General features: G+C 37.5%; 3 protein-coding genes across 3 annotated transcripts; all 3 read right to left on the reverse strand.

Annotated features, from left to right (window-relative positions):
- Positions 1 to 65: 65 nt before the first annotated feature.
- LOC133518317 (uncharacterized) lies at positions 66 to 10972 on the reverse strand. Its single transcript, XM_061851990.1, has 5 exons — positions 10828 to 10972; positions 9963 to 10021; positions 3615 to 3747; positions 3079 to 3216; positions 66 to 1856 (listed from the first exon to the last, which is right to left on the reverse strand). Exons 1-5 carry the CDS (start codon positions 10954 to 10956, stop codon positions 1557 to 1559), a joined length of 759 nt encoding a protein of 252 aa, XP_061707974.1. The 5' UTR covers positions 10957 to 10972; the 3' UTR covers positions 66 to 1556.
- A 667-nt stretch (positions 10973 to 11639) lies between these two features.
- Positions 11640 to 15611, reverse strand: LOC133518186 (uncharacterized). The gene is made up of 6 exons (XM_061851814.1): positions 15607 to 15611; positions 14032 to 14206; positions 13094 to 13258; positions 12176 to 12322; positions 11724 to 11831; positions 11640 to 11693 (listed from the first exon to the last, which is right to left on the reverse strand). The coding sequence occupies exons 1-6, from the start codon at positions 15609 to 15611 to the stop codon at positions 11640 to 11642; spliced, it is 654 nt and encodes a 217-aa protein (XP_061707798.1).
- A 901-nt stretch (positions 15612 to 16512) lies between these two features.
- LOC133518377 (uncharacterized) lies at positions 16513 to 22110 on the reverse strand. Its single transcript, XM_061852053.1, has 4 exons — positions 20989 to 22110; positions 19980 to 20093; positions 18725 to 18852; positions 16513 to 17320 (listed from the first exon to the last, which is right to left on the reverse strand). Exons 1-4 carry the CDS (start codon positions 21089 to 21091, stop codon positions 17144 to 17146), a joined length of 522 nt encoding a protein of 173 aa, XP_061708037.1. The 5' UTR covers positions 21092 to 22110; the 3' UTR covers positions 16513 to 17143.
- Between the last annotated feature and the right edge of the window lie 3513 nt (positions 22111 to 25623).

Raw genomic sequence — 25623 nt, forward strand, 5'->3', positions numbered from 1 at the left:
TATAATCGTATGACCCCCTTATTAATAAAACTTAGCTAAATTAAGCTTTTTATAAAACCCTGTTAAATGTTGTGTCTATCTAATAGAAATTTCGAAATGACTAATAGGGACAAACGATTATCAACAGTTTGTTAGACTTTTATGAATAACACTATATAAGTGTATAAACCTTTAAGTACCTTTGGAAACCTAAGTATCCTGTTGATCCCACCTAACTCTCCTTCCGCTATGAAAGAGAAGATGGGAACCGTAGCCAGCACGTCAACCAAAAACCACGGCGACCGCACTTGCTTCGAGGCCGTCTCCATGAACGTTATAGGGACGCCTGCGTGTTCGAAAGAGGAAGAAAGGAAAGAGGTAAACATTGGTTAGGTTAGGGCTGAAGCGATGGGAAAAGAAGATAAGTGTCGAAGCTAGCACCTTCAAAAAAATCATCGCAACCGCAGCTGCTTAGAATCTGGAATATCATCTCCATAAATGTTAAAGGGCCTGCAAAAGTATACCAGAATCAAAGTTCGGAAGTCGTGTCAAAATTCTTGACAATCAGAATCCTTTTCCCTCTGAAAAGTCGCTCGAATTTAACAAATCAGCTCGTTATCCGACCTCATAAATGTGAATTCAGGGGCAATTGTAAAAGAAGTGTAATGAAAAGAAAGCATCGTGAGGCGTCCAGTATTTTGCAAGTCATTGCCAAAGTATGTGTCGTCGTGTGCACGTCGCCGAACGCTTGGGAATAAGTATAAACTATACTTATACTGTAACAAAGGTTTGCCAGCTTTGCTGCCTTTTTAGTCGACAGACGGTGACTGGCGGCCCGATTCGAAGAATAAAATACAATAACGATAAGTTCTGGTTTAGATAAGTTCTTATTTAGATATCGTTTGTATGTCGTACAATTGTCAGAAGCAGCTTGATTCGGGCAACCAATGTCACTTTGACGTTATAGATATCGTAGATAGATCTTATTGGGATAACAGCGGAATCGAAATAAACGTCAATTTTGACGTGTCGTTTAATTATCGATCTTTTAAAGATCTTTCCAATATCTTAATCGTGTCTTAATCATTCTTCTGATCGGGCCGTGGAGCAATTGCTTTATTTGAATTTAGAACTGATGGTCGCTGTCAGACGGAAAGGATGTGTGCGCCGGCATTTTAGAAGAGGCAGGGATTAGTACTAGTTGAGCTGTACCGTAGCTGAGAAATAGTGAACAAATATATGAAAGTGTAAAGCATTGTATATCTAATTATTTACGACGCCATCCACGTTAGGTTGTCCCTCTTTACAGTACCGTCTTGTACAGTAAAGGATGAACTACTCCGGAACTTGAAGCATGGTATACGGAGTGATGTGTTTTAAATTAAGTAGGGAATAGTAGGGGTTTTGCAGTGTAAACTGTGCATCGTCTGCTGAGTAGCGTTGTGGCCAATATTTAAGAGAAGGGTTGTAAGTACTGTGCCCAGAAGATGGTTCTTACTAAAAAACTATTTTAGTGATGACTTGATGACTTGAGTTGATGTCCCTTATCAACAGTTTATTGGTCTATGTTGATATGGTTATGATATAGGAGGCGAACGAGTAGACGAATCGTCTGATGGTGAGCAATTACCGTCGCCCATGGATACATGCAACACGAGAGGGGTTTCAAGTGCGTCGCTGGCCTTTAAGGAGTACAATCTTTTGATGGTGAAGAACTGATGATATGAGAAATAAAAGAATGCATCACCTTCCTCAACGTTGGTCCCAGTACAGAGATAGACAATAATGTCCAGCACGTAGAGCGCCACCACCATGTTATCGAAGAAACGGAACTTCAAGGAAGGGGTCTTCTTGAAGATGATGTGGTACGGATGTATCTGTGCGAACAAGGACAGACGCTTCATTCATTCTTATCACCTATGCAAATATCACTGGCCATTCAGCGAGGAAATGCCACCAGTATTTTTCGGACATTTGGTCCAAGTAACTGATATTCACCCGGACCGGTGGGGGTAATATTGTATTTGTAATTAACTTTAGTAAAGGTTAGTACTATACTCTGTATCTTTAGGTATTTAAATAAAAGTAAACAAAATTTACCCTCGAATAGCTCCTTAAGTCAGTTGAAGGTAGATGAATTATGATTAAATTACGTAGGTAGGTTAAAGTCGACGTGACTTCAGTGACAGATCCAGGCGGTTTTGTATATGGTTGCTTAGTCAATAAATGTTTTAACTACCCGAAAATGTACAAATTGTTTGTTTAAAAGATTTAAGATCATTTAATCTCATAATTACTTAAATACCTAAAGATACAGAGTATAGGTAGGTACAGGCAGTTGAAAAAACCTGTTATGAATCTAGAGGTATATTTTGTAGGTAGGTACTGTATTTATTTTGACACATCGTGTTGCGAACGTTTTTTCGCTTGATTATATTGACGAAGCCTGCAACAACGCAAGACAGATCTTGAAAATATTTCCACAATCCAAGGAGACCATCAAGTGCGCCTATTTCTGGCCGAAGGGTGTCGTGTTTCGGACGTTCCGCTGTAAACTGCCGAATCCGACACAAGACCAGACGATTTGACGGAGCCATGACGTTTTGTCGCCAAATAGTGTATATTTTTAAGTTTTATGAAATGTATTTGTAAGTTAGTTTGTAAGGCTTTTGATTTGATTTAATAAATCATCGGTTCCACTGTACTGTTTTGTACATATACATATATTTTGAACATTATTTTGTCATTTTGTGATCTTTTTATTTGTCACTTAGATATAGGTCTCGAAATTTGAAAAAAGAAATGGGGGAAACTTCAAAATCGGATTATGCATATCGTTTTTATACTAGGTACCTTTTTATACTAGGCTAGAGTATTTATAGTTTCGGGTATTTTTTCTCTCTGGACGCAGAAAAATTATCGTTTGACGCAATGATGAAAGACAAAAATGATGTCCCTCATACAAGTTCAAACAGCATGGAGAAATGAATACTAACATCGGCTGTCCTACGTACACCATATCATGAACTCATACTTTGCATTCGGCGGCCAACCCGTTAAATAAAAAGTGTAACTAAGCCTTTATTTCCGATTACTCACGAAGCACACGGCCAAGATGAGACAAGCCATGAGCCAGTTCCAAGCGGTGAGCAGCGAGGACGTGGGCTGCAGGATGCAGGGGAAGGTCTGTCGGAGACAGATCGGATCCGAATCGTCCGTCAATGTCGCGTCTGCGCGCTGCAAGTAAACGAGTTTTTTCAGTAAAGCTGCAAAAGGCTGCAAAAAATAGACCATCAGTTTCAGATGGTGAGCAGCGTGAACGCGGGCTGTAGGATGCAAGGGAAGGTCTGTCGGAGGTAGAACAGATCCGAGTCATCACTTCATCAGTCCATGTAGCATTCGCGCGCCGAAAACAAATCTTGTTTGCAGTTTAAACCTGACCAGGGCAGGGAGACGGTCTGCTGACAGGTAGTCAACGGATCATATACTATTGAAAATACATATACTACTGGCGAATGCAGCAAACGGCAGCTAAACTCATTTGGTGGATTTTTCTAAATCACGGAATGACTCTGTTTACGAAATAAACCAAATAACTACACCTTAGACTCTAGACATCAATAATTAGTTGTTACGTTTCTCATAAGATAGCAGCCAGCGATCTCCAGCAGATAGTCGGGCCGCGCCAGCAGCAGCTCCCCATCCTCGTCACGCGCCTCCTTCAGCGCCATCAGGCTTTTCTTGAACTCAAGGATACTGCTTTTGTATCTGTGGTAAATGATAAAAAAAGCTGCCAAATCACAGGAACTGATATCAGGTCCTGTGTATGTTTATATAAACATATTATGTTCTACCCGTTGTTTGCCTTGTTTGCAATTGACTTAATGATGTTTAGGGTTCGGCAAAAATGCCGGGACAACGCGCAGAAGAAGAGGGTTCCGTAATAAGCTCGACGGTCCCAAGTAACACTGTCGGATCTGCAAAATGACTACTTTCCAGCAGAGCCAATCAAAGTTTTGCAAACAGGTTTTTACGCTATAAAATTGTCAAATTATGATATTAACTTATAAAATTTGGGAATAGTTACTATTTTTAGGTACTTTTAAAATGTGCATAAGTAAAAATAAGAAAATACTTGAGGAAACCTCAGAAATAGTACAACCGACAATTTTGCCTGGAGATTCTTAAACGATTTGGTCGGATGTGTCACATACTACTTTTTTGTTTGGACATGGTTCATATAAAATGGTCGTATGTGTCACTAACGCCTTTTTTTATTGGACAATAGATAATAATATGGGTCGCATGTGTCATTTACGACTAAATTACCTGTGTTGTGCATTTCTTCTAGTGGTGAGATACGACAGTTAGATGTTGTGTTGTGTTTAAAATAAAACATTTAAATTGATATATGATTTATTCCAAAATATGAGAAATATATTGATTTAGAAAAAAACAAAAAAATATATATATTACATACCATTACATTTCGGTTTTGACCGCCACAGTTGTCAGACCAAAAGCGAAATTCCTCGACACCTTTTTGAGCATGTTCTTTTATAAAATTGTACAGACAACTAGACACTTCATTAGATCCACGTTTTGCAATGCCTTCGTGCCACATATAGCATTTCGCTGTTTTATCACCGCAATTATAGACAGTAAAATTAAGAGTAGGTAATTTACGTTTATAGTACAAAATACTAACCTCTCCATGCGGAGTAGTCAAAATTTTTTGGAAGTCAAATGTGGCAACTACTAGTTCTGGTTTTCTAACGCCTCTTTTTTGTCTTCCATTTTTTGTAAACGAACAGTCTCTTTATGTTGTAAATGTACCTCCTGTTTTTTTATTTCAATATCAGTAGGGGTTTTCTTACCAATAAAAGAATGGCACACGTCACACACATCTTTTTTTGGACGATGAATCGCTAAATTAAACTTTTCGTTGACAATATCTCGGTACTGCCTTTTAGTCGATGCTTTATTAGAATATTTTTTAAGATCACCCCACTCACAATATAACTTAAACATTCGGGAAACATTGTCGATTCCGTCCAAATACTTTTTTTTAGAATCTTTTCGAATACGATGAGATTCTACCAAAGGAAAATAATTTACATGATCGCAGACGCTCCTGATCATCTCCTCATCTATTACTGTTTTTTGTGATGGTATTTACCACGGTTATCTGGTTCAATTATATCATACCCTCGATCTTTTTTCCACGCAGGGCTGACAATCCTTTCGCCTGAAGATATTGTATTTAAAAACATAGTTTTACACACTTTTACTTTTTCCCTTTGCTCAGATGGCAGATGGTAAGAGTAGGTAAATTGACGATTGTGTTTTGTCTCTTTTATAGTGTGACGAGCTTTTTTGACTTTCTCTGTGTATTTGAGAACATATTTCCATTGGAGGGTGCGATCACCAATTGACCAAAATTTTATGAAAATCTTTAATCGTTGTTCTTTGGAATTTTTTTCAAATCATTTCATACGACATTTTAAAGTACAACTCTATAATATCTTTTATAGCTTTTTCATGTACTAGCTTACCTTTCGCAGTCGTAAACCTTTTACCCTCATTTTTTTTCCATGCGTCGATTGCCAATTTTCTTTATGGACTTTTCTTTTTTTTTTCTCGTCAGTTTTATAAGTTTTTTTACGTGGCTTGCTTGTAGAAGGCGTGTAAGGGCTGCCAATAGATGCAACCGTTGATGGCGTTGGAGCATCAAAATCTGGATATATAGAATAATTCTGAATAGGCGAACAATTGAGCAGAATTGGCTATTGCAATTATGATGTTATGAGTGAATAGGAGAAGGAACTGGTGTATCAGACGCATTTTGTGGATTATTTTCTGAATCTAAAACAGTAGTATCTATCACACGAGATGATGTAAGGGTAATATTATGCATTCCTGGAAATTTATCCTGCGGTATATTCTCAGATTCTACCTCTATAATACCTGATAAGACACGAGGAGATCTGCTCGTCAGGTTATCTATTTCTGTAGGCGTTTCAGGGAAGTTTTCTAACTTTACATCAAGATTTCCAATTACAGCAACGTTAACTGCACTTGAACTAGCAATATTTGGTCTTAAAGTAGAACTTTCATATTTTTCTAAATCTGCTGATGCTGGTGGTTAGGGTGGTCCAAAAAAATTTTTTTTCGTTTTTCTGTCAGGCCACCCCGTATTTTTGTGATACCTACCCACAAACTTATAATGCTAAAATTTTGTCTTCCTAGTGATAGCAGAAGTCAGTGCTCAACGAACTTAAAAATTTATATTTTTCGTTAAAATTGACTATTTTGATTTTACTCGCAACATGTATTAAAATCATTATAAAGAAGTTATTTTAATGAAAATAAAGTGTTATTGAATCAAAATTACTATAAATTAACCTAAAACTTGTATAAAGAAGTGTATTAGTGTTTGAAAATGGCTGTTTCTACCCGTCATAAAGACGATATTTTTCTTATCGGCGGTCGCGATTTGGAGCCTCTTTGTAGATTAAATAAGCTGCCTATAGTGAGACAAGTTCTTCAGCGGTTCCATCAATTTCTAAACGAGAAAAAGAGTGTACGAGTTGCTTCACATTTGCTCATAGAAGAGGTTATAGAACTTTGAAAAAAAGCCTACGTGCCCACTCAACAACAAAAACATTGCATTGAAAAACTAGAAAAGATTCACAGCCACTGGCTTCTTATCAAGAAAAACAAGGGACGGTCAGAAGCGAAAGTTACGTGTTGATACACTTCAGCAAAAATATACACAAAATCTTGCTTCCACGTCATTCGCATTGTCAAGCCAAGAACTAAGTTTCAGTGACAGCAGTTCATCTGAAGAGAAAGATGAAAACGATGAATTTAAACCGTTACAAAAATGTCAGTCCACAGACACAAACAACTCAGTTTCAACTACTTTAGACAGTATTTTTACATCACATGTTACAAGCGCTTTAGACCGCAATAAAATTACAGATCGAGAGGCGGTGCGACTGATGATTCCGCTGGCTGCAGCTCTCGGACATGACCCGTCCATTCTCCCTATTTCACGGAGTACTATACGTCGAGTGCGAAAGAAAGCGTGATTGGAGTTTAATGATGACGTGAGAACTTCATTTGCACCTGACTACCCGTTAGGGGTACACTGGGATGGAAAGATCTTGCCGGACATTCTGGATAACAAAAAAGTGGACCGTCTTCCAGTCCTTGTTTCTGGAAACGGTGAAGAGAAGCTTCTTGGTGTGCCTAAACTTTCATCCGGGACTGGAGAACAAGTTTCTAGTGCTGTATGTAAATTATTAGAGGAGTGGAATGTCAAAGGCCAAGTTCGAGCTATGAGTTTTGATACAACATCATCAAATACTGGGCACATAAAAGGAGCATGTACTCTGATTGAAGCTAGTTTGTCTCGTGAGTTGTTGTGGCTAGCCTGTCGTCACCATATGATGGAAATCATTCTTGCTAAAGTCTTCACCTTATGCTTTGGCCCATCAAGTTCCCCCGAAATACCTTTGTTCAAAAGGTTTAAAAATGGATGGGATAATATTTCTTGTGATCATTTCGAAGGCCTTGACTTAAGCTCCGATACAGAAATGTTTGTTAAAACTACCCTAGAATCGATTTATCGCACATTGAGCAGCGGAAGACAATGCCGGGATGACTATCAGGAACTTATCGAACTGACAATGGTAGTTTTAAATAAACCTCCCGAGAAAATTCATTGGCGTTCCCCAGGGCCTATCCACCATGCACGCTGGATGGCAAAACTATTATATGGTATAAAAATATTCTTATTTAAGAGTCAAAAAGTAATGAAACTGACAAAACGAGAAGAGACTCAATTGAGCCGTTTTGTGCGCTTTGGTGCACTTTTGTATACAAAGGCGTGGATTGAAACACTAGCAGCAGAAGCTCCGGGTGGAGATCTTCAGTTATGGCGAGACCTTAAGGCATATGAAGCTATTGATTCTGATATTGGAGTAGCTGCAAGAAAGGTTCTAGAGCGGCACTTGTGGTATCTATCGGATGAGCTCGTAGGCCTTGCTTTATTTTCTGATCGTGTTTCTACCGCCGAAAAAGTCGACATCGTTAACGGAATGAACACTGACCCTACCTGCCGTCAAGTAAGGGGGCAATCTACACTCCTAACAACTGATTCCACATTGGCAAGCTTTGCATCTAAAAGAACTTTACAAATGCTTTCCCTTTTGGATATAAAAGATACTTTTTTGACTCAATCTCCCGAAATGTGGAAAGAAAATGAAGATTTTCTACAAGGCCAAGACCGAGTTAAGAATTTACGAGTAGTAAATGATACAGCCGAAAGAGGTGTTAAGTTGTTTGAAGAGTATAACCGGCTGCTTACTAAAGACGAAGAAGAGAAACAATTCTTACTTCAAGTGGTTGAAAAAAACCGGAAAATTGTACCCACCCAGGCAACGAAAAAGTCACTTGTAAATGTAGTTTTTGATTAAGTAAAAGTACTATTAATTACTAATAACTTGTGCAATAATTTTTGAAATATGAATGTTATTACTTATTTTCATTTAATAAAAAAATAATTTTTGATGGTATTTTGTTTTTTCTGCTTTTTCTAGGTAAAACAAAACAAGTATATTTTTCGCTAAAATTTCAATATTTGACTTTCGATGAGCACCATCTTCCCATTAATTTATAAAGCTGAAATTTTATGAATATGTTTTTATATGTGTATGTAACAAAATTAGGGGGTGGCGTGAACAATAGGAAAAAAAATTTTTTTCCCCATACTAGCGTGGACCACCCTACGTGGTGGTGGTGGCAACATAGAACATAAGCAGTAATTCTATAACCATGAAATAAAGTCGGATATGCTATTTACGACATAAGTTATAATTTTGTTCCATGTAACAATGTCGGAAGTACCACATACAACACAATAAATTGTCATAATCCAATGAATATTGTCGCAACTACCACAACCAACATTATAGTATGGGCACACCAACCTAGTCAAAAAAAAATCTAAATAAACCACAAGAAACACTACGTATGGTATTTTTAAACAATAACCAAATATTGTAATATTTATACTTTAGTGACATTGTACTTACCCATATTATCTTCAGAAAAAAGGATGTGACTTGAATTCACGGCATTTTGTTTCTTCTTTTTTCGTGGAATATTATCACTGCCTGCAGCCAAAACTGATTGTAACATCCGTTTGGACCGATTACTTGCCATAATGATTTAAAACATCAAAAAATCTTGGCCTTTTTAAATATGTGCCGAGGAGCTCGCGAAGTCGGCGCTTATCCATACAATATTGTGGGTACTGGCACAAACGACCACGTCGCCCTACCCGCGCACCCGCTAACATTGTTGCAACGCGACATCCGACATTGTAAACCGGACGCTGTGTAAGATACGACATTCTTGTGACATATTATTTCGGAAAATAGAGAGAAATGTAAAATTCTGAAAATGTCATATTATAAATTTGGATGTTTTAAGATCATTAATGCAATAAAACGAAAATGACGATTTTGTAGATCCGACAGTGTTACTTGGGACCGTCGAGCTAACCTTTATAGTTTCGTCATGATCGTCTGTCTGTCTGTCCGTCTTGCTTGCTACGTGATCGTTAGTACCTACCTACCAGATAGCTGCAATTTGACACAGAAATATAAATCAAATAGATCTTGCCGACAACTTTCCTGGTACTAACCTTAAAAACCATCCGGCAATAGGGACTATATATTACTGCCACTAAGCTTAGAAACAAATGAAAAGTGGAAAAATTCACTGTCTTGGGTGGGACTTGAACCCACGACCACTGGGTCGCTAGCCCAGCCATCTGAGCTTCCAAGACCTTACCGCGGTAGGCCTTCAGTATGTGCGAGAGGCGCCCCCTAATACGCAGTTTTGCGTAATACCCCTATTACTAAATAAATTGTTAGTGATTATTACTAATGTAAACGTAAGATAATATTTACTGTGTAGGCGCCGGTTTTCTGATGAAATAATAATGCCTCTTCACTTTGTTCAAGTGGTCCTTAGAAAAAGAAAATAATGTATATTAATTATCAAATAACATTTCATATAGGTAACTACCATTTTTTATACTGATCATGATCATACACTCATTTTTAAACATTAGTTATTATGAAATAAATAATAAATAAATATTATAGGACATTATTACAGAAATTGACAAAGTCCCACAGTAAGCTCAATAAGGCTTGTGTTGAGGGTACTTAGACAACGATATACATAATATATAAATACTAAAATACATAGAAAACACCCATGACTCAGGAACAAATATTCATGCTCATCACACAAATAAATGCCCTTAACAGGATTTGAACCCGGGACCATCAGCTTCATAGCCAGGGTCACTACCCACTAGACCAGACCGGTTGTCAAACCTTTTTGTCTCTCGCTTTCTTATCCTGCTTTACAAGGGCCGCTACAGACGGACTGCAGTCTGCAACTCAACTGCAATTTACATTTCCATACAAATTGCAGTCGGGCTGCAGTCCATCTGTACCGGTTCTTAGTGTCACGAGCTCTGTTCTAATGATATGCCGTTGGAAAGTTAAGAAAATTTCCATATCGTTTTTTTTTTGTATGGGGATCTTAATTTTCTGTTTCCAAAATGAAAGTTGTTTTATTTTTCCTACAAAATTTAAGCTTTTTTGAAACTTTAAATAACTTGCACAATCACATCTGAACTCTTTCCTTACTTAATTTTAAAATGTAATTTATTTATTATTAATTATTTATTTATAGGTATGTTATATGGATTCCTTATTGTCCGAAATTAATGAATTTTATTTAATGATTGTTTTTCCTTACTCGTAATTCGTTCAGCATGAGTCTCCCCTGGCCGCTGCCGCGCAGGCGCAGCGCGGCGCGCCACAGCCCGCGCGCGCGCAACACCCGCGCTGCGCAGAATGTGCCCGCGCGCATCTGTGGCATACTCATATACACTCTAACAAACAAAAACCCGGACCCGGGTATGTCCTTAAACTACGTCCAAAAGAGAGGTATGGGCAATGTGAATGTCATCTCGCCTTGTGTGGTAGGGCACAGCACAACAGATGTCATTCCAGATCTAGAGCAGAGCCCAACTGGGGAAGTACCTCCACCTTACAGAAAACCGCAGCCAAATAACACTTGACCCTACTCATAGTGTTGTGTTCCTGCCGGTGAGTAAGGTTGCCAGAGCTCAACGAGGGGGGGTGGGGTTAGGGTCGGCAACGCGCATGTAACTTCTCTGGAGTTGCAGGTGTACATAGGCTACGGAGACTGCTTACCATCAGGCAGGCCGTATGCTTGTTTGCCACCGACGTAGTATAAAAAAAAAAAAACTTTTTATATAATTAGAAAACTGAGAAAGAAAAAAATAAAATATAATCCTTTTTAAGTAGGTACCTATATGCGTTACCATATGATATGCTTGATACTTGAATATACTGTTTGTTTATTCAATTTCAAAATACCGATTCAAGTCAGTAAAAACTAACAGGCCACGTCGAACATGCACTGACATCAAACCGATATTAGAATGATTGAAATCATATCACCTAGAGGAGAAGGCATGTTCGAATTGGCCTGTAAAGTTTCCTTTGATGCACGAAACCTTCCAACCCCCAAGGCATCAGGACTCAGGACTGTGCTGTGCGTGAAACGAACGTCGACTCTTCGTCTTCACTCAGCACCTGAGGAACGTACACTTATGTATAACAAACCTGAACGTGTGCGCGCCCCCCGCCCGCCGCGCAGCCCCCCCACGGCGTGAGGATCGTGCCGCGTGTGAAACGCAGCATGGGAGACACGTCGTCTTCGGCTGTCAGCATCTGAGGAATATGTATACATTACACAGGTGGACCAGGCAATAGATTCTCAACATTCTTGTCTTCTAGAAAATATATATCAAGCATTATGTACAGTGGCCCTGTAAGCCGTAGATCTCGCGAACTCATTCCTAAAGTGTCCAAAAACAGAATCGCCAAAACAAATCCATCAAATTTTCTGAACAAAATGTGGTTTACCGATGATCTGTTAAATTTAATTTAATTGAAAATCTTTATTTCGGGTTTTGAGACATACTTTGTTAGTAAGACTTGAAAAACTAATGCCCATTATGTACCATAATATTAAACTAATAAGTAAATCTAAATACGTTGTTATTAGCACTTACCTCAATATCTCCATAGGTGATGTAGATGATGGAGTCCTTCAGGGAGTTCCGCTTGATGATGCAGTCCCCAGGAATGTAGAAGATTGTCTCCATGTGTCTGGCCAGTTCAGAGAGAAACTCGTAGGATAGGTCGCGAAGGAGGCCGCTCTGAAGATAAATTAAGGTGAGTTAAAGCAGTCCACGGGGTGTTGTTGTATACTATATTATATGGCGACGAAAAATATCGCATCGTCCTCTGGGTTCAAGAAACTATTGACGAATCCAGATATCTCAAATCTTCACCATTCTCATAATAGGAATATCAACGTAATTATTAGTACCTGTTAGAGAACATACAATAGTTCAAACATATCAACTTTATTATAATATTTTTACGTTTTGGTAAATAAATTCCACTTAACCTCCTAAGACCCTGAGTACAAATTTATATTCCAAAATCTATTTCGGACTTTTATTATCTAACTAAGGGTTCCAAATTCAAAAATTCATTCATTCATTCCGTTCCTGTAATTCGACCAGAAACTCCTTGTGCCAGCGATTCCAAAATTGCTGCCGCATTTGCTCGATGTGCTCGTATCTGCTTAGCCGATTTGATATATTTTAACGATTGTATGTTCTCTAAAAGTACCTAGTAGTAAAATACCGAACATTAGCAGAAATAGACTTAACAATTTAATGTCAGATGTCAGATCGGAATAGGAATCTGTAAAGTAGCAAAACAATTCCACGGATCTACTCTGTTAATCATATTATGACCACACCATACCGCGGCTCTTCATAATATATTAAAAAACCTAAAGGTTACTTTAGGTTAACTAAAGTTACTTTTAGGTTAAATAGGATTTTGTGCGGCCTCGACATCAGTGTACGCTTTTGGGTAAAAGCGGTACAAGTACCAATAATTCAATGTTCGAATACCTTCTGAGTGGCCTCGAAGTAGACATCGGTGTATACGCTGCTGGGCAGGACAGGGGGGAAGCTAGGCAGTAGTTGAGAGGCGGATACCGCTCGCTGTTTGTGCCAGTACATCTTGTAGAATGTCTCCACCTTGTTGCAGAGGCTTTCGGGGATGCCTGAGCTCGTCTGAAGTGGTATATAGGTATTTATTTATAAAAAGATCGTGAAAGAAGAGTAAAAACTTACAATTTAAACAACAACTTACCTTTATTAATTTTTTGGAGGTACTTATTGGTGGTTCTGTGAGCTGTAGATCTCGCGTTAAGCTTAAGTCCTTTAAACCAATTTCCACATTTTGATAAAATCCAAAAACTGGATCGACAATAAAATCGTTTTAATCATAGAATCTGGTCACAGAATTTTACGACAAGGTTAAGAATTGCGACCTGTAGAGGTCGCCTTGTCGGAGAGTCGCTAACGTTTCAATCAATTATCACGACTGGCTGAAACTAACGATTTTAGATCTGCTCGGAAGAAGTAGTTTTAACGTTTGCATTACTGCATGTAGCATTGCGAAGGTAAAAAGCTGGTGTCAAGAAAAAATTGGGACTGACGAAGTGTTATGTAAAATCCAAAAAAAGGCTTATAGAGGGCCTGCGAAGACCGAAGGCTGAGCTATACGAAGAATTGAAAGACGGTGTAACCGAGTGCTGCACGCTTTTGTACGAAACAGAAAAGCGAGACGTAGAGAGTCAAATCCAAGCACAGACAAGTTTCATTTAGCCTTCGTCTGGTTTAACCCTTACACACACACGGGACGGGACACATTAGTCTGCCCGCCTATTGCGTTTTCTTTTCAAAACAAAATCATAAGCATTAGCTTCGACGAGACTTGAACTCACGATCTTCCGCGTTTTGTCTAATTTAAAGGTTAACAATGTAATAAATGTATACCGTACCAGATCCCTCATGATGATCCTGTACCGCGTCCGGAAGCTCTCCTCTGGGCGCATGTGCACGCTGATGACGGACGACAGCGCGGCCACCGCTGCCCCCGTCACCATCAACGTGCCTGTGACCATCACCATCAGGAATACTATGCGGTCAGTATCGCTTAGGATCAAATCTGGAGGTCTGGAAGCAAAATATTATAGTGACGCCTACATGGTTTTAGAATACTGTTAATATATTAACACTACTACTACCAAGCTATCTATACAAAAAAAACTGCTTTGGTTAAAAAACAGAAGCTGTAACTCGGTTAGAGCCCCGCGTAATTCTGATGCTGCATCAGCCTCAAAAATACCGCGCTGCTGCCTTTAGGGGAAGTTTTAGGTATCGGGCCACAAAGTGATGGAACAACTTACCTCCACCAATCAGAATATTAAAAAGTAAACCTCAATTTAAAATAAAATTACGCCAATACCTATTAGAAACCCAAAAACGAAGTGCCTAAAACTTAACCCCACCTGACCACACCATTACCTGCCGTTACCTATACACTTGCGCTCACATCTTATACATTAATAAATAACTAAGTGTCATACTTTCTTGCAAATATTTACAGTACCTACATACTTACAGTACAAATAATATATGTAATTAATTATCTATTTTATTACTAAGTCGTGTGAGATGTAGTCCCAACAGCATTCTAAAGGAAATTGCTAATAGGTTCGATTGTCCGGTGTTAAAGCACTGGACCGAGCTAATTAAAAGTGTTGCGCAATTTATAATATAGATATATTATGTAGGTATATACAGGATGATTCAGGAGACGTGAGCAGGATCAAGCCTGCATATTCGGTAAATTATCAGCAACTGTTTCGTACCAGTATTTGTGAGATTAACGTTAATTTAATTCTTACAGTTCAAAAAAAAAGAGTTTTATTTTAATTAACGATATTTATGGTCACCCTCTTTGTTTTATCCATAATAAGTGACAAATTGAATGTCTTCGGAGTCTGGTTACTTTTATAAAATCGTATCTCACTCAAGTGTGACATTTTATTTTCTTCATAATCAAAGTGCTGTCATAACGGTTAAAGAGGTTTTATCTTTGTTAATTAAGTGTTGTAGGGTGTCCATGATTGTAGATAATCAAATTTGTCCTTAAGAAAAAGTTAAATAACAGATAAAAAGCGTGATTGTTTTACTTAAATATGATGGTGAACGATTCATTAACATTTACTGATTGTGTAGGCTTAGTCCAGCTCACGTCTCATGAATCACCCTGTTTATATTGTTATTTAAATTATATTTATAAATACTAATACTAGGTTAAGATATTTTCTTGTTGTACTAACACTCTATGGATACATTGTTTGTCCGAAATAAAGAAAATTTAATTTAATTATACATATAAGTGCATTGACTAGCGCTGCACTGGTCGTTTATTAGTGTAGGTTTTATGGTTCTGACGGAAGATCAGCGCTGTGGTCTCCGCAGCATTTATGCTGAGTCAGCGCCTATTCTTTACCACAACACATGACCCTCTAATTATACCTCTACTAATCTAAAAATAAGACACGTACTTCATGGTTATTGCTATTTAGTGTTAAATTGTATGTTACTTTTTCTTTGTCTCTTATCAATTTTCTTTTTGTCTCTTGTTATTTGTTTGTGTCACAAAGCATGTAAGTTGTGGTTGAATAAAGATTTTATTTATCTATCTACTAGTTTCTCGCGACGCCGTCTGCGTGTCCTTAGGGTCTCAGAGTACCTCCCGACCAAATCTCAATTAAATCGATTCGGCGGTTTAAGCACGCAGAGATAGACAGGCTTAGCGTCGTTTATAAAATACAATAACAAACTTGCATTCCGATTACCGACATATTGGATGAGCTAACTTCTCAATTTGTCTTCTACACGGCGGTGCATAAAAAATTACAAACTACTATAACAGGACACAATAACGGGCTGATTCGAACTTTAAGATACGTCAACCTCTTAGTTGAGAGTAGAGATGCAACGAATAGTGGTTTGGCCGAATACCGAATAACGAATATCCGGCGAAGCCATCGGCCGATTAGCCGAATATTCGGCTAGAAGTTTTCCCTAAAATGAACTATATTCGAATTCGAACGCGCGCGTACGTGCGCTGTGCAAGTTGCAACTTGTTTCTTGCTGTAGGCAGTCTTTGATAGGAATGGTGAGTATTGAATTGTTGACATTGCGGTGCGTTTGTTTCATCGTGTGTAAAAAAATTATACTTCTCATTTTTCGTACTATCTATGAATAAAAAGGCAGTCTGAAAGATTATACTGATCTTAATAATTGATTACTTGTAGTTTGTTACTTTTTTACCCCTCGATTACCGTTATCTACATGATAACCTACTATTCGACTTCGTTATCCGGCCGTATACTATGCTACTATTCGGTATTCGGCCGAATAGTGAAATTATGGCCGAATAGGCCGAATACCGAATAGTGGCCGAATATTCGTTGCATCTCTAGTTGAGAGCTTTCTTCCCTCAAAGTGAGTGACCAGACTTCACATCCGTATAGATAAGATAGGTCGGTCTTGTAGATTCGGATTCGCTAAAAATATTATTACGTCTAAAATATAGATAATTATAAAGATATTTTCACCACACCAGCTGGTAAAGGCCCTCTTGATTGTTCAAAAACTAATGAGAATGTTGCATTTTATCCACATGTGGGGCAAAATAATCATATGCAAATTTTGAGTCTTTTCCTTATGTTAGCTGGTAGAATTGACTTTTAAATGATGATTATGAATGTCTTTATGACGTTTATTTGGCTTTGATTTGATTTTTTTTTGGTATTTCATACTAAATATTTTCCTCGCGTTGGGGTGATGAAAATATATTTTTCCCGACGCCCGAATATCGCCCCCCTCAAAATGACCCAACTTATATCTAGTAGTGTAGCTGGTCTATCTTAGTAATGGTACATATTGCTCAGATGCCGACTGCTGAAGACGACATGCTAACGACAAAAAAACCTATTTACATATCCTGCAAACTGTCAAGTAGGCAAAGGTGGTGTCCAACCTCTTATATATTCTAGTTTTATTGCATTATTGTATAGTCCAGAATATTAGCGTTCAAGATATGAAATGGTTCAAGATATACCCGATCGGTATGAAAATCTTGTTAACGATGTACATGGCAAAGAGCATTTCCATCCCCTCCGGCAGCTCGTCGTGGTCATCAGTCTGGGCGAGAGCGAAGCTGACTAGCTGCATCATCCGACGCTGGGCGTCTACAGGGGGATGACCCAACTGCAACATCAAAAACATATAATACGTATACATACAACTGACCCGGATATGACCTTAACTACTGTTACTATGTTTTCAACACACTTGCTCAAAACGGCGTTTTTTTTTTCCACCGGTATTTGACTCATAATCCTAGATATTAAACACTCGTGTTTTTTCAGTATATTATGACACTCGTGCTTTTTCATTATATTATCCGACTGAGATAAGAAGGTAACTGATTGCTAATAATATGTATGGAAAAGGAGCCTTCTTAAATCGGTCGAGTAGATTTCACAACGTGGACTGGCGGGGCGCCGGCCGGCCGCCGGCGGCGGGGCGAGGGGCGGCACGTAGTATGACATGTGCAAGACTGCATACTAACCCATTTTACAGTTAAAATTTGATTAATATGAAAGTTTCTTTTTTTCCTCGCAAGTGTGTTAAAAACGTCGTATGAAACATTACATTAACAAAACGAAATTTTAAACATTGCCTCAGAAATACAGACAAAATTAAATTATTTAAGCACAGAACAGGATACGGCAAAAGAAACATCATGTCCGAGGGAGTACAGTACCTAGTGAAGTGAAAAATTGCAAATCATTAAAAATGTTTAAAACCAAGTTGAAGAAATATATCAGTGATAATGTATATTAAGTATCATCGACTAGCTGGATGTGAATGTGATTGTAAAACACGTATGAAATGGTTTATAGTTTAAGCTCATTGTAAGTGAACTTTTGTTCTTTATGAGTAATAAAAATCTTTAAACCCATATAAACAATATGTATAAAAATATAAATGTATTCTAAGTACATTTACCAAAGAGAATTTGAATAGAGGTGTATTATGAAAGAAAACTTTGTAGCCACGTAAATTTACTGCCATTTTTCGACACATAATTAAAACTTTTAGAACGCCATTTGACTTTGATCCTTATTATTTCACTAACATTTATTCAATTTGTTAAATATCAAAAATTGGCGCCATTTTACCGGGCACTACCTATAGGTAGTGCCCGGTAACCTATAGGTTATGGCGATGGCGCCATCGCTCGAAACGATGCTGCTATACCTTTGGCCTTTGATCTATTAGATGGCGCCACTTTTTGATATTTAAGAAATTTAACTAATATCAGTAAAATAATAAGGATCAAAGTCAAATGGCGTTCTAAAAGTTTTAGTTATATGTCGAAAGATGGCAGTACACGTGGCTACATAGTTTTCTTTGACAATACACCTCTATTTCAAATTCTCTTTGCTATAACTAAACTTACAGGAGTACTCTGATTTCAATAACAGGAATATAATGTTAATCCGGTTAGCAGATCAGTGAATGTCGCCCTCAATAGGGATCTTAGACTACGTCTCATACGCACTGACCCTGCACCCGATCCCCCAGTGTCCCAGCCCGAAGACTTACATTCATCTTGATGCCGACGAGGTACATCCAAAAGTACGCACACACGACCCGCAGAAGGAACGTGTAGTAGATGTACTTGAGTGTGGTCACGAGGAGGCTGCTGTTCATCGTGTCTCTGTCCGTTGTCCCTGGATCCAAAAATCTTGACATAACTGACAAGTGACAACTGTTTTCACACATCTACCTAGATTGAATGGAAGAAGCTTCAGCGCCAGCCAGTACTAACGACCCCTGGCACCCTGTGGCGTCCTGTCACGGTCGCCATAAACATGCAGGCGATTATGGTGCAAGTAAAAGATCTTGATGCATACTTAATAGCGATTTAATATCCGAAACTGATACAAGGTTGATATTCGAGAGTAATAGGTATGTATTTAAGATGCGTGCGGCGTTGTGGCGGCCGCTGGAGCTAATGGAGTGTGGTGGGGTCCGTACCCCGCGCGCCCGCGCCCCGCGCGGTCACTTGTTGTCGTAAACACTGAATATAAGTATCATGGGACACAATGGTTGTAATTTAAGATCTTATGTCAGCATATGTTCATTGTGAATATAAAAGATTTCATTTATTCATTCATTCATTCGTTGGCTTTTGTCTTACATATGTTCAGACATCAGAATTATTATTAGTGTCAAATCGAAGTGTTAAGTAAACGTCATAATTTCATAGAAGTTTGATATTTAAAATAAAAAAGTAGAAAAAAGAATTGGAATAATATGATTAAAGGTTAGCTGGAAGAGATCCCTTTTAGGGATAAGTTCGCCTTTGTACATAACATTTTTTGGTTTTTGTTTTGTCTGTTTTATGTTAACATGTTTATGTGCAATAGTGACATACATACATACATTATAATTCCGAATGACACAAAGAAAAAAGATCTTTTTAAAAATACAGGTAAATTTAAGTTACTTTTTTTTCAATTACTGTTATATTATTACAAGTAAACCATGGAGTGGTAAGTATGGAGAGTTCATAGGTAAAGAATCGATAATTGAGTTTATCGATATGCGAACTCCCTACCTATCGTTAAGTTTTATAAATACAATTTACATACGTAGGAAAGTAAAGTAAGAAATGTTTCAGATCACATGTTTGTCGACATCTGCTTTGCTCCGGCCAACAATTACATGTGATCTGAGGTTTATAATATTGGCCGAGTTGTATATTGTACCTATATTATTTTTCTGCTTGCCAGAAAGCGGCAACTTTTCGATCGGATTTTTCGTTTTCCGACCCGAGAGCAGAAATAGTACTTACAGATGAACCTTAAAGGTCGGTGCACACGTATGAAGTAGCAGGCGGTTTTGACGTGGTGCTGGTGAGGAATAGGTACGTAATGGAGATACGAAACGACGTCCATCACGAAACCGACTAGAAATAGCAAAATACCGTGGGTTACGTAAGTTACTTTTGTTTGGCAAGCCAATATCATCGGTAAAAAAGACAAAAAAATAAATATATAGGTTGACTGGTAGAGAATGCCTCATGGCATTAAGTCCGCCTTTTGTACTATAAGGTTCATGAATACCGAACTTTCTGAATCTCAAATTGAATATCGGATCGATAAATTTACGATATTACCAAACCGGAATTGAAATGTCGAAATTCCGATACTTATTGGTTTGTTCGTGGTTTCGTTTGTAGTTTTTCGCTTAAAAAATACGTAGTTTTTATAAAACAAACTGCTTAATTCGACCAAGTTTTAATCACACATTTTATACGTTTATTTTATGTATTTTTTTTAAAACAAAACATATAATACTATAATATATTATACTGAAGCGATCGACATCAAAATAAAAGTGATTTAAGATTTAGTGAGTGGAAACCGTTTTCTCACGAAATGGAAATTTCATCAAAAATGTCTTCCTTCTTAATTACTAGATAGATACGTGAGATACACCACTCAATAAGTAGGTACTGACGTATAAGATAATCATAATGATTCATTATAACAGGGTCCTGTAGTGGCCTGAGAATCAAATTGGTTGACTGTACAGCGAGCAAAAGTACTATGGAAGGTGGAGGTAAGGATTGAAATCTACATGTACCAAAAAGTGTCATCAAAAAACCTTAAACAGGTGGCGCTACAATACCTAGAATACTTGAAAAAAAAACAAATCATAGACAGCGCACTTCACTCCGTCAACAACGCCTAGGATCTTAGCTACTCTAGCGCTACTCTGGAGAGATTTGGAACTATTATTTATAGCTGACAGCTGGACACGTTTGCAACAGTTCTACCATTAGGGATTTTACTCAGTACCTTTCATGAAGCGAGTGATAGGCTCGCCGGGGTACTCTCGTGCAGCGGAGACCGCCACGCTCGCCACGACCAGCGCGTACCACACGTTATAAGCCGCATCCATTGTCTGAAATACATTATTATTTCTTTATTTAAGACCATCGGGGATCATTGTGTTAGTAAATCTTATCCAAGTGTTAGAACTATAACTATCTTATACATAACTATACTTAATAACTACACTGTACAATTATTTATTACTGCGTGCGTGTATCAAGCAGCAGTTATTACAAGCAGCATTAGGGATCCTCTACACGATGGCCCAGCGTATGCCAGTCTAAGGGACGCAGCTATGCGGTGAAATGAGATAGCAATATCACTTGCTCCCTCTAACGCATAAATGCGTCCCTAGGACTGGCCTACGCTGAGCCATCGTGTAGAGGACCCATTACAGGCAATATCAAAGCTTCACAAAAAGAGATATGACTACTAATCTCTACTAATGCTTGTGGCTCGCGAGTTCTACTTAGTCAGGTCGTAAGTTTTGTCACAATCATTTATATTTTGACTGATAAAATGTAATTAATTTAAGTTTTAATAAATAAAGATAGCCATTATTTTAAAGCTTGTTTTATAGCCTTCAAAACGTAATATAATGAGTTTAAAATTTATATCGCAACTTGATATAGGTACTTACTACTTGTTTACTTTGCGAATGTCGTTAGACGCAAATACTCGGCCGAATTGTGAAAAACCTTGTGTGAACCTTCTTTATTAGAACTTTATTTTTTCACCAGCATTTAGTTCTCCGACAATTAGTATGTACTTCAGCTAATACCCTTCAAACTTGGGGTAGGTATTTTTCAGTAAAACGCTTATTTTTGACTGCCATCCAACGAGTAGGTTTTGGTTTGGTAAAACACGTACAGTTGGCAATTTCGTCAATCCAATACACATGCATTATGAAAAATAAACACACAGCTTTTTAGGGTTCCGTAGCCAAATGGCAAAAAACGGAACCCTTATAGATTCGTCATGTCCGTCTGTCTGTCCGATTCTGTCACAGCCACTTTTTTCCGAAACTATAAGAGCTGTACTGTTCAAACTTAGTAAGTGGATGTATTCTATGAACCGCATTAAGATGTTCACACAACACACAATAGAAAATAAACAATAAATTTTGGGGGTTCCCCATACTTAGAACTGAAACTCAAAAAATCTTTTTTCATCGAACCCATACGTGTGGGGTATCTATGGATAGGTCTTCAAAAATGATATTGAGGTTTCTAATATCATTTTTTTCTAAAGTGAATAGTTTGCGCGAGAGACACTTCCAAAGTGGTAAAAAGTGTGCCCCCCCCCGTAACTTCTAAAATAACAGAATGAAAAATCTAAAAAAAATATATGATATACATTCCCATGCAAACTTCCACCGAAAATTGGTTTGAACGAGATCTAGTAAGTAGTTTTTTTTAAATACGTCATAAAATTTAAAAAAAAAAATTTTTTTCATCAAACCCATACGTGTGGGGTATCTATGGATAGGTCTTCAAAAATGATATTTAGGTTCCTAATATCATTTTTTTCTAAACTGAATAGTTTGCGCGAGAGACACTTCCAAAGTGGTAAAATGTGTGTCCAAAGTGTTAAAATGTTGAACAAGATCTAGCAAGTAGATTTTTTTTAATACGTCTCAAATGGTACGGAACCCTTCATGCGCGAGTCCGACTCGCACTTGGCCGCTTTTTCTTTTTTATAGAAGATTCAAGCACGTAAAAAAAGTAGGGATCAAAATCACTTTGAACAGGCCGCGTATTTTTTGCATATTTTTATAACTTTTTCCTAATATGAGAGGTTTTATCATTCTTACGTCGGGGCACGTTTGTTTTTTCGATTTTTTATTATTATAATTTATAAAAATTTGTAGCGAAAAACAGATACCATACAAAATTTTAATAATTAAAAATTCGAAAAAAAAAAAAACAAACGTAAGGGCATAGTTGTGGTAAATATACAATCGAATTGTGGATTTTTTTTTTCATAATAACTACCAATGGCCGATTAAGGGCCAACACACTTACCCACGATACGACGTCGTAACGCGATACAACGCCGTAACGTTACGTGAGACGACCTAGTATCGTGGGCCCTAAGGCTAACCAATCTATGCTCGATCGGGAACCTGGTGATGTTCGCTATCAAAGCCCCCAACACGAGCAGGCTGAAGATAGCGTTTGTCAGTTTGTTCTGGGAGAACCAGCAGAACAGGTCCAGCATGTATTGCCACGTCCACCAGCAGCGGTACTCCGGCTGGGGACAATTTTGTACTCTTAAACACCGTGATAACAGCTCTGCAAGTTTAAGTAAAAAAAGTAATTATATAATAATAAATAAATCATTTATTTCAAGTAACTTCATACACTCATATCTTGGTTAGTAAAACTTTATTCTAAAATATGTTAGTAAGGTCAATATGGGTAAGTGTGACATACTTTTTTCAAAGTTTTCAAAGTTAACTAAGGTAGAATATTATAAGGTTCAACATTAACTGAAAACAATGTGTTTTATATTAGTTCGATGATTTATAGATGGTATTTAAGATCTTGAATGAAAGTAGAGTCAGAGTCACACTTCTCCAGCAAAATGAGGTAATAAATGTAATAAATAATAAATATTATACGACATTATTACACAAATTGACTAAGTCCCACAGTAAGCTCAATAAGGCTTGTGTTGAGGGTACTTAGACAACGATATACATAATATATAAATATTTATAAATACTTAAATACACAGAAAACACCCATGACTCAGGAACAAATATCCATGCTCATCACACGAATAAATGCCCTTACCAGGATTTGAACCCGGGACCATCAGCTTCGTAGGCAGGGTCACTACCCACTAGGCCAAACCGGTCGTCAAAGTAAGTGCGACTACATTGTTAGTGCACGCTAGACAACAATTTTTAATATTAAAACACAACAACCATGATTACGTAACGATGATAATTTATTAATTTTGATCTATACTATATACTTAGTTATCATCATTTTATGATAAAATGTAATCCGGGGTAACTGTGGCATATGTGTTCCAAGCTGCGGTAGAAAACCTTTTTTTAGTGAAAAATGCACTTTAGAAAAATCTATCTAGAGCTTTGAAAAATATGTGAACAAAACAAAAATGACCTTCTATATTTAATACAATAGATAGATACCTACGCGTTGTCCCGGCATTATGCCACGGCTCATGGGAGCCTGGGGTCCGCTTGACAACTAATTCCCAGAATTGGCGTAGGTACTAGTTTTTACAAAAGCGACTGCCATCTGACCTTCCAACCCAGAGGGTAAATTAGGCCTTATTGTTATTAGTCCGGTTTCCTCACGATGTTTTCCTTCACCGACTGGTAAATATCAAATGATATTTCGTAGATAAGTTTCGAAAAACTCATTGGTACGAGCTGGGTTTCAACCCGCGACCTCCGGATTGAAAGTCGCACGCTCTTACCGCTAGGCCACCACCGCTTTTTTTAAACATAATACATACCGGTGAGAATAAAAATAAGGTAGGGACGTAAATTAATAAGTCCACGCAGACGAAGTCGCGGGCAAATACAAGAAATAATTGTTTACGATCTCTGATTATTATTTATTTATTGGAAAACCAACAGCACATGAAACATTAACAATATGTATAACAATCGGAGGCCAGTAAGTAAGTAATCTAATTTTATATATATTTTTTTTTGACATATAAATTGGCTTTGTTTTTAATTTTACTTATTGATTATCCTGTTACTAATTGATTTTCATTTTGATCTCATTGCATTGTTAATTTTATTTTTATTTTTATGTATATTTTGATACTGAGTCTAATTTTTGATCTTAAGGTGGTTCGACTAGGTTACCCAAAGCTTAAACCTCACTAGATGGCGCCACAATTGCAAATTTTGAGTCTTAATTTTTTTGTGGAGTAGTCTTGGTATTTCTATACTGTAAATTATATTTAGCGCACTCTTTAACCTTTTGACCGCCGTAGTCTGATATATCAGGCAATCAATACCCAGCTCGTGTCGCCGCAGTCTGATAAATAAGACAATTTTTTTCATGTTTTTCTCAAGACATTCTTTACTTTAATAAAGTTTACTTTGGTTCTTTGCATAAGTAAGTCGCAGTAATTGTTAATTAAGTAACAGTGAGACTGATCTGTTGATTTTATTATATTTTCTAGTTGAAAATAAACTTTAATTATACCATTAGATTATGTATGATTTTACCCCAAGTCTCGTAGCCAAAGTCTTATTTAAAAGACACCAGTGATGTGACGATGATTGGTATTGAAATATCTACGTCGACTTTCTCATTCGATGTTTAGATTTACGACGTAAGATTTATGCATGCGACTGACCTTACTTAGCTAACCTATTTTATCACTTCGATATGTTCTTATAAAATTATGACGTAAGTTGTCTATTATTCTACAATGTCGTCCGCTGAAGAATTAATTAGAATTTTAGAAGGAGCGGACGAAAATGAAGATTTCGAGTCGGATGACGACAAACAATTTGAGCAACAGGTACGGTTTAAGAAGTTGAATTTATAAGAAAAAGAAGTGTATAAACTATTGAGGTATTGCAAACTAAACTCTGATTTT

This window comes from Cydia pomonella, chromosome 5 (assembly GCF_033807575.1).
Source record: "Cydia pomonella isolate Wapato2018A chromosome 5, ilCydPomo1, whole genome shotgun sequence".
In the NCBI taxonomy this organism is placed as follows: Eukaryota; Metazoa; Arthropoda; class Insecta; order Lepidoptera; family Tortricidae; genus Cydia; species Cydia pomonella.